General features: G+C 36.6%; 1 protein-coding gene across 2 annotated transcripts in view; it reads left to right on the top strand.

The window, feature by feature from the left end:
• Positions 1-12,432, top strand: part of FIG4 (FIG4 phosphoinositide 5-phosphatase) — a 67,683-nt gene extending 55,251 nt beyond the window's left edge. For both annotated transcript variants that reach the window (XM_071806645.1, XM_065835606.2), the window contains one exon: positions 10,590-12,432. In XM_071806645.1, coding sequence (XP_071662746.1) covers positions 10,590-10,767 — 178 coding nt within the window. In that variant the 3' untranslated portion in view covers positions 10,768-12,432. The remainder of the gene's footprint in view (positions 1-10,589) is intronic.
• The last annotated feature ends 253 nt before the right edge of the window (positions 12,433-12,685 follow it).

The following is a 12,685-nucleotide window of genomic DNA, read 5'->3' as shown; positions in this document are numbered from 1 at the left end:
TGAAAGTGTAAAATTCATAGAGCACACAAACCTGTGCCTTCTGTTCCTCCTGGTCTTGAGGTCACGTAGATTATCTTTCTCTGCCAGTTCTACCAAACATGCTCTTCTGTGGAGATCTGCAAGGAAACAGGGTATCTTATAGTCAGGGGGGTTTTTTGTTGTTGTTTTTTGGTTTTTTTTAATTATATCTTTATGCAGCTTAGAAGTTTTCTTCGGATTTTGTCCTGCAACTTTTAAAAAACATGTACATACTCATTGGGTGGGATTTAAGGCATGTTGTTCAGTTCTGGAACAAGGAAGCTTTCTCTTACTGAGTTTGAATTGCTGCTCTGAATCAGGAATTTCCTTGGAGAATACTAACTTAGATACAAAATAGCATGAACATACTGTACTCAAGATTAGGTCAAGAGAGAAGGTTTTCAGTAACAGCAGCTGAGGCACATCTTGCACTTGTTGGACCGTGTGTTTCCTTGTTTGTCAAGGAACACTTGAAGAAATTGAAAAATTGTGGTAACTTGAATTAATTTTATGTTAGGTGCCTTTTAAATTGAAAAACATCTGGCAAATTTGATTCTCCAGTAGTTCCTTCTAGATACAAATGCAATTAAACCCCAGTCCTTTTCACAGGAAAATGAAGTACTCAATCTAAAACTTTGGTTTCTCATCAGCAGTGAGATGTAGTTTAGGCTTAGGTTATTTGCTGTCATTTCCACACTTTTCAAGGTTTTTTTTAATACCCTTTTTTGATCTTTGTGAACTCCAGTATGCATTGTAGAAATACTGAAGAGAAGCTTCAGACTTAAATTTAGAAACTGTAAGTGTATGTTAGAAGCAAAAAATGGATACTTGAACAGTGACTACAGTGATGCAGTGAAATAATACTGAAGAGTAGTGGAGAATGTGGAAGGATATTGAAGTTCCTCTTTTTGTTCACAGAAACTGCAGGAAGGGAAAAAGGTTAGAATTTTAGTTAGAGGTAAATAGAGATAAACAGAGCTGGACTGCTTTTAGCACAGTCTATTATCATGTACATGAAGAGAGACTGAATACTGTAGTATAATTACTGTTGGCTGACACAGTGCACCTCTTCCTACTTCCCTAGTACTCATTGCGGTGTTGTATAAATAATAGTGTTGAAAACTATGCACTCAATCACTCTCCAAATGTACTTCTTACATTTATTTGGGAGCACAGAAAATTTGATTCCCTCCTGAACAGGGAATTGAGTGTTTTCATTCACTGCAGCACTTCTGGAGAAGAGTGTGGAAATGCTGTAGTGCTCTTACAGTGAAGAGTAGCTGGTTGCATATGTCGGGGTACAAGCTGTCTGCAGTGCCTGTGCCCATTGTGACCTGTACAGTATATAATAGCAATAATGCATGTGCTCCAACCTTCATTCGTCCACCGGGATCTACTCTCCTGTTCAGTTTTCAAGACGCTGATGATGCTCAAGCAGGAGAACACTAGTGAGTGATATCTGCAGCGTGATCAAGAGCTATGTTCTCCTTAAATATTGGGAAAACATACCCTGTCTTCAGAGATGTATCATATGGTCTGTGGTTTCAAAAGCTCCCTTGATATTAAATGTGTCATCTTTACCTAGATTCTGCTTGTTATCCAAGTATTGATCAAAGTGACTCAAAATGAGTAGCAGTTAACTATCAACAAGTTAGCAGCTGATGTACAAGTAGTGATATGGGCTTTTTTACTGTTTCTGTGTACATGCACGTTATACATATTATTTTCTCACCAAGATAAAAATAATGCAGCAAATTTCAGTGAGCAGTGGAGTACTCTATATTTTCCATTTTTGTTAATTAAATGGTCTACTGGAGTATTTTTACAATACCACTTCAAAATAGAAAAGTAAAAATAGGGCAGTATATTTTCTAATTTTAATGAAATGTTTTACAACTCTACTTACTTTTGAAAGCTATTCCCTCAGTTTAAAGCAATTCTCTTGTTCATTCAGTACTTCCATATGGCATGTTACTATGAGGTCTATCTCTTGGAGGATTTTATAAAAATAGCTTTATATTCGCAAGAATGGCATTATTGCTCCTTTTTAACTGCACTAAAGAAAAAGACGGTATTGAACTTGTCATCTTTCTGTGCATTCACATCCTAGGAGTTCTTGGGGGGATTCTGTATGTTGAAAGGCAGAAGTAAATGAATAAAGGATGTTTAGAGTGTTGAGTATATTTGTTTTTTACATTAAACACATGCAAAATATCTCAATAGTTTCTCGACACTGCTCTGCAAACAGTGACTCAAAAGGGGTTCATAATTAGTCAAGAAGTGACTTTGGAAATTAGAAGTTATCCTGGATTCTTAAGCATGTGATGGTTCACAGTACAGTGCTTTTTTGCATGCTCTGTGCTTCAAATATGCACCCCAACATGTTGTTTCACATCAGAAAGTGAGATAAGCAAAGGAGTTTATTCACAAAATAGGGAATTGCTATGAATATTCATGGCAATATACTGAAAGAAATTGTTTATAGTCTGTCTTCTGTTTACACTAAGCTTAAATCACAAAAGTCTCTTATCTAGTTGTGTTCTTCTCCTGATAAATTGGCAGTCAAGGTTTCCTTTTAAAAAAAGGAAAAAAAAACCAACAGCGTATTCTGCAGTTCAATAGAGCACCTTCTTGCTAGACAACCCATTGTCTGAGCAACCTTTAGTATTTAGCGAAGTTTACTATCCTTAGTCTTGCATTTGAAATCTCCCAGAAGGGTCTGAATAAATGCTGTATTTTTACCTACATTCATTTTATTTCTTCCATTTCTTGGAAACAGGATAGCTGTGCCTCTTGATTAAAACAAGCACTGCTTCAGCTCTTTGGAGATGTAAATATCTGTGGTAAAGTGGGAGCCATCTGCTTGACTTTCCTCCTTAACTAAAAACTCTTTGCCTCTGATGGATGAAATTCTTTCCGGTTTGGTGATTATTTGGATTCATTTTACTTTGAAATATGCTGTGCTGGATCTCATATTCTCTAACAATTTTATATTAAGAAGTATATATGATCTAAATCTCTGTTGACATCTAGATAAAGGATTAGTCTTCCTTATTTAATTTGAATCTTTCATCTTTTTGACTTTTAAACAAAGAACTCCTGTGATTCTCCAGTATTTATTGCCTGTGAGAATTCTCTTGAAATTTACTGGTCAGGCTGTTTATAAATTACCTGGATTTCCTCTTGTCTGACAATGAAAGATTGGCCTTCATTGGGCTTCTAAATGGCTTTAGCACTGTCTATGTGCTTGTCTCTTGCAAAATGGCCTAAGCCGACTACTACTGAGAGTATCTTCGTTTTACATTCTGGGGAAGTGGTTTTAAAGTCAATACGGGCACTTTACGTGAATGTACTCAGTACTTCGTGTTGGCTGGAAAAGACAAAAACCTATCAGGAATCAACACCACATAAAAAGAATTATTTTTTTTCATTTTGGGCCTGAATGCTCTGTTCATGTTTAATCACACATCTTAAGAAGAATACTACTGGGAAGAGTCTGAGGAAAATCAATGGTATGATCAGAGTTGTAGGACTCTCCAGAAAAGACTGTAGGAAATAAGTAAGTCCATGTTGCGATGGTTTCTAAAATGCTCTGCTGAAGTATGACAGGTGACTTGGTTTGGGATTATGGTTTAAGTCACAGTATGACCCGATTTGATGGGAGAAGGCAATTCTGACAGCTTGTTGCCACCAAAAGGGGGAGGTCATGCTCTTTCCCCCCTTCTTTATCACGTACTTTTTCACTGACTTGTGCAAGCTTTGCTACTTGTTACAGCGCTCCATAAATCGGTCCAGATCATCAGTCTGCAGCAGGCAAATACAGCCAAAAAAAAAAAAAGGCAAATAGTTTTCTGGTAGATTAAAGAGATTATTTAGACTGGTGATGGTCTCGGTTATCACCAGAGCTAGGGCAGAAGAGGCAGAGCCACAGAGTCAAACGCAGCAGAACTTTGTTACCTGGCTGGTGGCGATTTGTTAGATTGGCTCAGTCATCTTGCAGAGCACCCTTAGGACAGATGGGGGAGCAGAGCATGAGCTTTTCCCAGGGATCTTGGCAAGGTGATTTGAACTCTTTGTGATTCAGATCCCCGTGTTTGTAGGAAGAGTTATCTTTTTCACATTAATCTATTCTGTCAATATTGAGGTGTGAGCTTTTCAGATTAAAAAGTTCATGTGCCGAGCATTTTTAGTACACTTGTAAACTGAGATGCTCGATATTATTTTAATAATTAAACTGTTAGCATTTACCTGCCTCACACTGCTTTAGATCATAATTTTCATTTATTGATGTCTATTTCAAATTTTAAAAAATACATTTTTAATACCTGAATGTTCCCACTTGATCTCTGGGTCCTCCATATTTCCTCCCTATCTACACTGAATCCTGAATAAAAGTCTTCGTGGCAAATCTCATGCCATCCATTGACGTAAAAGAAGCCTGCAACAGTGACAGAATGATATGTGAATTGTGATGAAATTTAGTTATTGTTTTTCAAAATCCAAGGACTTTTTTTTAACCTGAAAAATTACTTTGAGCTATAACACGCTATTTCAGTACAATTCTGACTTGACAGGGCACTTGTTACTGCAACACACATAAAAATTTAGTTTGTCTGTATCTGCTGTCCACCTGGTTTAGTATTTCTGTACATCATGTATTAAAAGGATAATGCAGTAGTCTCCCAAGACTAGAAAAAAATATTTTTATAACTGAATTGAACTATTTTTTTAAATGTGTCAAAACTGTGTTCTCTTTTGCTATTAAATTTGCCTTTTTCCAAATTTTAAATAAATAACTATTGTGTCTTTTAGTACTGTGATCACAGTTAAAATGCTTCAGAATTTCTGTGGCTTGAAGCTTTTATTTTATTTTGAGGTTAGTGGTTGGAGTTACTCACTTTCGCCACTGAAGTCTCATTTTGATACTAATGTCAGCAGTGCTGAAATCATATCTTCTAAAAATGTGACTATAACAAATCCCTGTGAAATATGACAGTAAATTTAGTTATTTCTACATTGCATATTATGGTTTTCTTGAATCTGGGATTTTGTAGTATTAACAATCCCTAGCAAAAAACAGCAAGTACTAAACTATGTGCCACCTTAGCCCATCTACTCTTAGACTTTGTGATGAAAATTCTCAGGAACCCTTCTTCAACCCGTCCTGTCTTGTCTGTGAAGTGATAGATTTCTATTAATCAGTTTAAGAAAACTGTCTTCCTCAAGTAATTCTATTTGAAAAAAGTCAAAGCTTTTCCTTTCCAAAAAGCAACACAATATTCCTGTTTCTTTTTCTTTTCTTTTGTGTATGTGTGTGTGTGTGTGAGTGTTCTTTTGATACTTGTTTTGTCTGGTACTACCTGTAGGTTCCTTTGTGTGTTCAGTCTTTAAATTTTGAATTAGTTTGTGGCCAGCATAAAGCACCTCTGCTTAAAAGATTCATCCTTCCTCAGGGATCACCTTTCTGTATCAGATGTTCTGTCCTTCTCTCATATTCCTTCTCTCGGCACTGTAGAGAAGCTGCTTCTAATTTGGATTGTAAAATGCTCATTTAGATGTATACCTGTGTAGAGAGAATTGCCTTTCTCCAGCCTTTGAAACTGTATGTGCCATTGGAGTTTCAGGTGATTGCTCTGGGCTCTGGCTGCAGTCCCAGCTTTGCTGTGAGTTGGTTCTGTGAGATACAAGTTGCAGAAATATCGGACGGAGAAGGTTTCCTGGTTTTCAGTCCTCTCCACTCACAAAGAATGTCACTGAAACTTTGTTGTATGGAGGCGTTGGTGTCTAAGGAAGGAAGAGTCTGTTGAAGGCTCTTTCAAGAGCATGGCAAGGAATTTAAAGGGATGCTATTTATGGGGAGGAAAAACAAACTAACAAAACCCTACAACCCACAAAACAAAACCCCAAGCAAACAAAAAAACCCTCTGGATTTTCCGGAGTTTTGTAGGTCAGATGTATTTGCATAGGATTCAAACAAGGCCACGAAGTACATTTTGTCTCGTTCTTTAGATGTACTTCCGAGACCTGAGGAGAACTAATCAATGTTGCAACACATGCAGTGGCTTTCTGGTGGCTGCTGTGTTTCTGAGAGCTCAGCACATCACCGTGCATTCTTCCCTCAAAGTATGGAACATCTCCGTTGTCACTGAAGATTTTAGCTGTATCTGCTTTTACTGTTGAGGGAAAGCCACTTGCTGAAACCGTAACACCATGAAGCCTGTTCACAAGTGGGAAGAAATGAAGGGAACTTTGCCTGTCAAGGGTGCTGTCCTTCATGATACGGTGTTTACGTTCCTGTCTATGTAATTTTCATCGGAAGGCCATAGAACTACAGTTCGCCCAGGGAGATCCAATAGCCAAGTCATAAATAACATGCACTTCTTCATGGCTCTACTGTAAAATACTCAGTAGATGAGATTTTTACTTGAATAGTGTTAGAGAAGTGACTTAATTGAATGACTGGTTAATACAAGCGCTCTACAAATAGTTACAGCTTAATACAAGGTTATTAATCAAAACTGGCATGCATGAACATGCAGTTCTTTCAATATATTTTTACCATGTTGAAGCAAGTAGGTGGAAAATTAAGATATAGTCACTAAATACTCAAAATGAAATACACTTTACTGCCCAGTCTTCCATTGTGCATAAGGAAATGACTTTTGACTCATTATTGCTTCAGAAATGTCATGTCTTTACAAACAAATCAATAAATAGAGAAGGCGTCAAATTAGTCTTATGGCTTTGTTTTGTTTTTTTGCTTAACTACTGACTTGCTAGTGGAGTAGATGGGATGGCTACGTTTGACTTTGTTTGGTGTTAGTGACATTGGTAAGTACAGTGTGCTAAAGGCAGATGCTTTGCTAGAGTCTCAGCTTGAATGCTTAAACTAGATAAGTAAGTATCTGTAGAAGCTGAGGGTGCTTTGAAAAACCATCTGCGTTTTAGGTCTCTAGATATACATGTAGATAGACTACTGTTTGGTACCAGTTTTTAAAACACCCACCTTAATGTGTTGTGAGAAACTAGAAGAATATGATAGTGATGATGAGAAGAAACTATCACTCTGTTGGGAAAAAAAAATAGAAAGAAAATAGTAAGTATTATGGAATTTCCACAGTATTAGTCATACAGTTTACCAGCAAAAAATAAAATGCTGATTTGGTGATTTGGTGAGAACATAATAGGAGAGGTTAAACTCTTCAGAAAACTTTCAACTCTTCTGAAATAGAAATTTTGTATTGTTTAAGAAAAGCATAAAAATGGCAAGGGTTTGGAAATTTTATCCCGATCATACAGGCAGGTAACTTGCTCACATTCTTAGCGTTCGCTTAAATTCCACTGTAGTGGAATTCTAAGACTAAGAAACTTGAAGTGCAATTGTAATACAATCTAAAATGAGGAAAAATAAAAACATAATCTGTGCAGTAAGGCTTCCCTTTTTGGCAAACATTTTAGCTTTACTTTTTTTCTCTAATTCTAGAATAACCGCATACAGAGTGTTTCAAAAAGCTGGACCCAATTTGAAATCAGTGTACCTCACGAACCACCCATGAATTAAACTCTCACCACTTGAAGGGGTGAGGTACAGAGTTTCAAATTATTACTGCTGGATGTAAATTGTTGTGTAATTCTAACATGTTGCCATTGTGAAAAATACTGCCTTGAAATTGGGTCCAGCTTTTTGAAACACCCTGTATTTCTATGACACAACCTAGCAAGTTCCATCTACATCCTGCTAAAATGTAGCTTGGCTTTAAGTGTGTAGCCGAACTCTATGGGTGACCATAGATTGTACTGTCTCAAGTTCAATAGCACACCTGTATTTTATTAAAAGCATAAGTAATTGTATCACTACTGTCAAAGTATAAGCAACTGAATATATTGCTATGTAAAATAGAAAAATACAAATTTAACTATGAAATTGAAAAATGAGAATTTAACATGCAAAGATTTTTTTTTTATATGATATATTCCCATTTTAGTGGAATATTTGGCATACTTTATTACATGACACATTGCAGTTGTTTTATAAGACTAACAAGCCATCACATGATAAAACATCTGAAATCTGACATACTTCAATAAAATAAAAGGCTATAAAATAAGAGAGCAAGTTTTTTGCCAGTTTTAATAGAGAACCTGTTTTATGCTAATAATATGACTAGAGGGCTATTACTGCATCTCATTTGTAGAAGGGCTCTGCCATTGTTTGAGTGTTCCAGTTCTTCAAAGGCATGATGCCTTGTGTTTTCCCTTTAAAAGAGGATATAATAAATATAAAAATAACTTCTTGTCTCTTGAAGAGCACCCAGATAGTGAGTCATGACTGTGGCTTCTGTGGAATATGACAATGATGCTAATACCTATGAATTTTCATTGCATTTGAGCTGATCGATGTTCCCTTTTGGAAACAGTGAGCTTTGACGGGAAGTTGCTGCTGTCATTTCTTACCCGAGAAGTTTTGAGCTCAAAAATATGTGCATATGCTAATACAATATTCAACAATTGCATTCTGACTGTTTTTCAGGCACTGGCACTGGCTATTCTTGCAATACGCTATTATGTAAAGTATTTTGAAAAGTTTTATTCAGTAGCTAAAATAGTAGGTGACAAATGAAAAGTTAGTTTAAAAACAATCTCGGGTATTAAACACAGTTTTTGTTCACTGCATTGTCAGAGAGGATGGAGTAGACCTTGGAACTCTGAATAAATGGCAAGGTGACGAGGTTGATCAGAAAATAACTAGTTCGTGTGGAGAGATGAAATACTCTTGGTTGTATGATACTGATGTGGAGGAGTCAAACAGAGGATGGCGGTCCACCATTTTTCCCAATATAAGAGTTATGAGCAACCAAGGCCCAGAGTAGAATAAGAAATGACAGGAATGTCACATCGTATGCAAGTCATGGTACTTATTGCCACAAGATCCTGTGTCAGATGCCAGAAAAAAAACTAGTGAAAACCTATGGAAATGACTTTTCATGAAACAATAGTCCGGTTTCAAATTTTGCCTGAGGTCGATCCTAAGTCCTGGTTGCTCAAATGCAGGAGGATATACTGGAAAATGGGTTGTTAAGTACCGGTTCTGTTTTAATAACCTGTCCGCAAAAATTGCTGCTACCTCCTCCATGCAACAGGCTAATAGGGTCCATGAAATTTGGGTTCAGGCTAGACGGAAAGATCTAATTTAGAGAAGCATTCAGTGTATGTGGTGGTAGGAAAGTGAGTCTCTGGAATTGAAATGTTTGTGTTGTACTGAATACTTGGGCAGCAGTGTTTATATAGATTATTTATAAAGCAGTAGTATTTTAGTAGCTAGCTAGAAAGTAAATCACCTTTTCCAGCTGAAATAGGAGGTAAACACGTATGAAACTTATGATTTAGAGAATTATTTAAAACATGTATGTAATCTTTTTCATAACTGAGAAATAATTTATTTCTCCTGTTTAGCATTTATAGGTGCATTGCATCCACTGTTGTACATAATCATAGTTCTGTCAGATCATTTTTCCAACTCTCTCATCATCTCGGTGATGTTTGCTGGTCTCATCCAAGTATTTAATTGTCTGTCTTGTATGGCAGAGCCCAAGAGTGGGCAAGGTTCTCCAAATGTGGCTGTTCAAGCCCTGAATGGAGGGAAATCATCACTTTGCTTGACCTGCTGGCTATGCAATTTCAAAGAGCTGAAGTTAAAATTACCTTACGAGTGAGTCTGATTTACAATAGTTCTTAGAAAAGGTCTGACATACTCAGGTTTGTGTAAACTTTATATGTTTTTCTCATAAGATAAGTAGATATAAATATTAGGATTTAAAGACAGCATTTATGGTACAAAGCTATTTAAAAAACATTCTCATAAAAGAAAAGCTGTCCCAGCGTACAGAGTACCATTGCTGGTAATAAGTTGTCTGTTTCCTGATAATTAGATGGAAAATTCTTATCTGAGAAATCCTTTCTGTATGTTGGTTCAGAGTACAGGGTGTTTCAAGAAGTTGGACCTGTGTATTAGAATTACATAAAAATTTACAAGCAGTTTAATGAGTTACCGATTTTACTAACTTTTTAATAAATGCTTTATATTCCCTCCACCTGCTGTATGGACAACATCAAGACAATAGTTGATAGTTTGTGTTTGCAAAGATATAGTGATTTCAAATTGGGTTCATCTTTTTGAAACACACTTGCTTGTTATAATTGCTACTAAGTTAATACCTCACTGAAGTTTTTCTTATATCTGCTATAATGCATGGCATAGATCTGTCTCAGCTTGGGTACTTAGTCACTGTAGCAGATCAGAGGAAGGATAAAGAAATGAGGACAGAGTTGGAGGGAAGTGAGAAAGTATTCAGTGATTAGTGACAACTTACCTAATTACCCTACTTGGAGAGCCGGGTCTTATGAGGTCTGCAGTAGTGATAAAAATCTAGGTAAATGAATTCTCTAGTGGAAAGTAACCTTTTCATTGACCCTCATATATATTTCAAGATAAAGAAATACTCTTCTTTCTCTGTGGAAAAATTTTACCTAAAGTTCCAAATATTCTGCATGTTTATTTGTTTGTTTTTCAGAATACCCATCTCCTCCTTTTCTCAAGACAATATTTACGAAGTTCAGCCTCCAAGAGTTGATAGGAAATCAATAGAGATTTTCCATGCACACATTCAGGCTGGAGGAGGAAATATGCAGCCCCTGGGAAAAGACGACTTCCTCATGTACAGAGAGTACATTCGAAACAGATACATGTAAATACAAGCTGGATTCTCCTGCCAAGTCTGCTGTGCTGATAGGTCATAAAAAAATTTAGAAAGGAAATCTAGTTTTGTTATTTTGCAGTAATAAATTTATCTAACATTTTTATTTATTTTGCTTTACTATTATATATTTACAGTATTGTGCTTTACAGGAAAAAAGTGATATAATGTCTACTCTTCAGCTGAAAGAGACTGTGTGTCTTAAGAGACTATGTGAATAATAAGAGCACCTACAGTCACTGAAGAGTGTGTAGCAATTTATGGCAAAGAAAATATTGCATCTTTAGGTTTTTATATTAATTTCTTACATTGTTATGTTTGCTAGTAAAGCTGAAGTGATTCATACATAAGAATCAGAAGAGAATACTTTTCTTCCTCTTTGTTCTGTGACAACAAACAATCTCTTTAGAGCAGAATGTTTTCTGATGTTTCTTGATATTTTTAGCAAACTGAGTGCTAAAATGACTGCTTGTCATTTGCTGCTTTCTTAAGCAAACGTGAAAAATACTGATGAACTTTGTAACCCTAATTTGTGTCAAAACTAATCTCGCTGGTGCTAGTAGCTACAGAATGTGTGCCATATGCACGGTAAAAGGGGCTTTTGACAAATTGTCATGGGCTTCTAGTAGGACACTGAGGTGAAGCACTTACTGACTGCGTCTGCAGATGAAGGAAGGCTCTGCACTTCACTGGGTTGAGACTTTAGAAGGCACAAAGGCATCCTATCATTTTTCTGTGTGACAAGCATTATCTTTTTGCAGCATACTCTATCCATCCCTGTACTTGTGCTCCTGCAAGATGCTTTCAGGTTCAAGCCTCACAGCCTCCCAAGAAATCGGTATCAGTCAGTGAGGTATAGAGACTGGATCAGCTGGGGAGGTCGTGCAAGAGGAAGCAGTAGTTGGGTTAGGCAAGTCTGAACATCATGCCCAGCACTAGGTTAGAAGTGGAGAGGCAGCAGGTAGCTAAAATAGGTTGTTTAATTTGAACTTGTAATTAAAACATTTATTTTAAAGAAAGCCTATTACTTGCAATTACAAGCTAAAATTCCGAACACTGCTTCCTAGCCCTTTGCCTTGAAGAATATGGACAGTATCGGCAGCATCCTTAGCAAGCCATGTGATTCTGCAAGCTGGTACAGACCATTTTTCCGGCTTTTCTGGAATATCTGTTTTAGGGATGTCAGCCAACTGTGTGTACTAGATGTAGGCAGCATGTTTGTGTTCATAGTAAATTGCTTGCAGGAAGCTACTGCAGGTTCTTGGCTGCATGCTGCAAACATATTCTGAATATGTTTGAATAGTAAGTTGCACTTTCGGCAGTAAATGACTGAAAGAAAAGATACAGTGGGGAAAGGGAAAAGATAGAAGTTTCTTGCAATAGAAGTCTGTGTACTTCAGGAAATGACTTGTATACAGTCAGTGAGAGAACATGGTACCTCAAGCCACTGAAAAGTTTTGATGTCCATACATTTTTGTTATTTGATTAATATTGTTTTGAGAGAAACTAATGTATTTTAAGAGGTGCAAGAATGAAATGTCACTTTAGGTAATACTTCACTGCAACTGTCAACTTTTTTTTCCTGGGAAAAAGCCTGTACTGAATTCTTTTGTCCAATATGAAAATTAATTTGAAGGAATAAATTCTTACTTTGGAAAAATGTGGATCTGGAGTCGTTATCCTAATGAGGCAAATGCATGCTTTTCTTACTGCACTTAAACTATTTCAAAGAATGTTTTCTAGCCTGTCACAATCCTTATATTTTTGTTGTTCATAGATGCTGGTAATTCATAAAAGTTGTTCTTGGAAGTGTGCCACGTAACCACGGATAAGGCACAAGATGATGTGCTTTTTTTTCAACATCTGATGTTGCAAAATGCAGGAACTATGATCATTTTACAGCTCTAAGAGGA

The sequence above is a fragment of the Patagioenas fasciata genome, chromosome 3 (genome assembly GCF_037038585.1).
Source record: "Patagioenas fasciata isolate bPatFas1 chromosome 3, bPatFas1.hap1, whole genome shotgun sequence".
Classification (NCBI taxonomy): domain Eukaryota; kingdom Metazoa; phylum Chordata; class Aves; order Columbiformes; family Columbidae; genus Patagioenas; species Patagioenas fasciata.
Note: the sequence above shows the minus strand (reverse complement) of the source record. Positions and strands in the feature narration are given on the sequence as shown.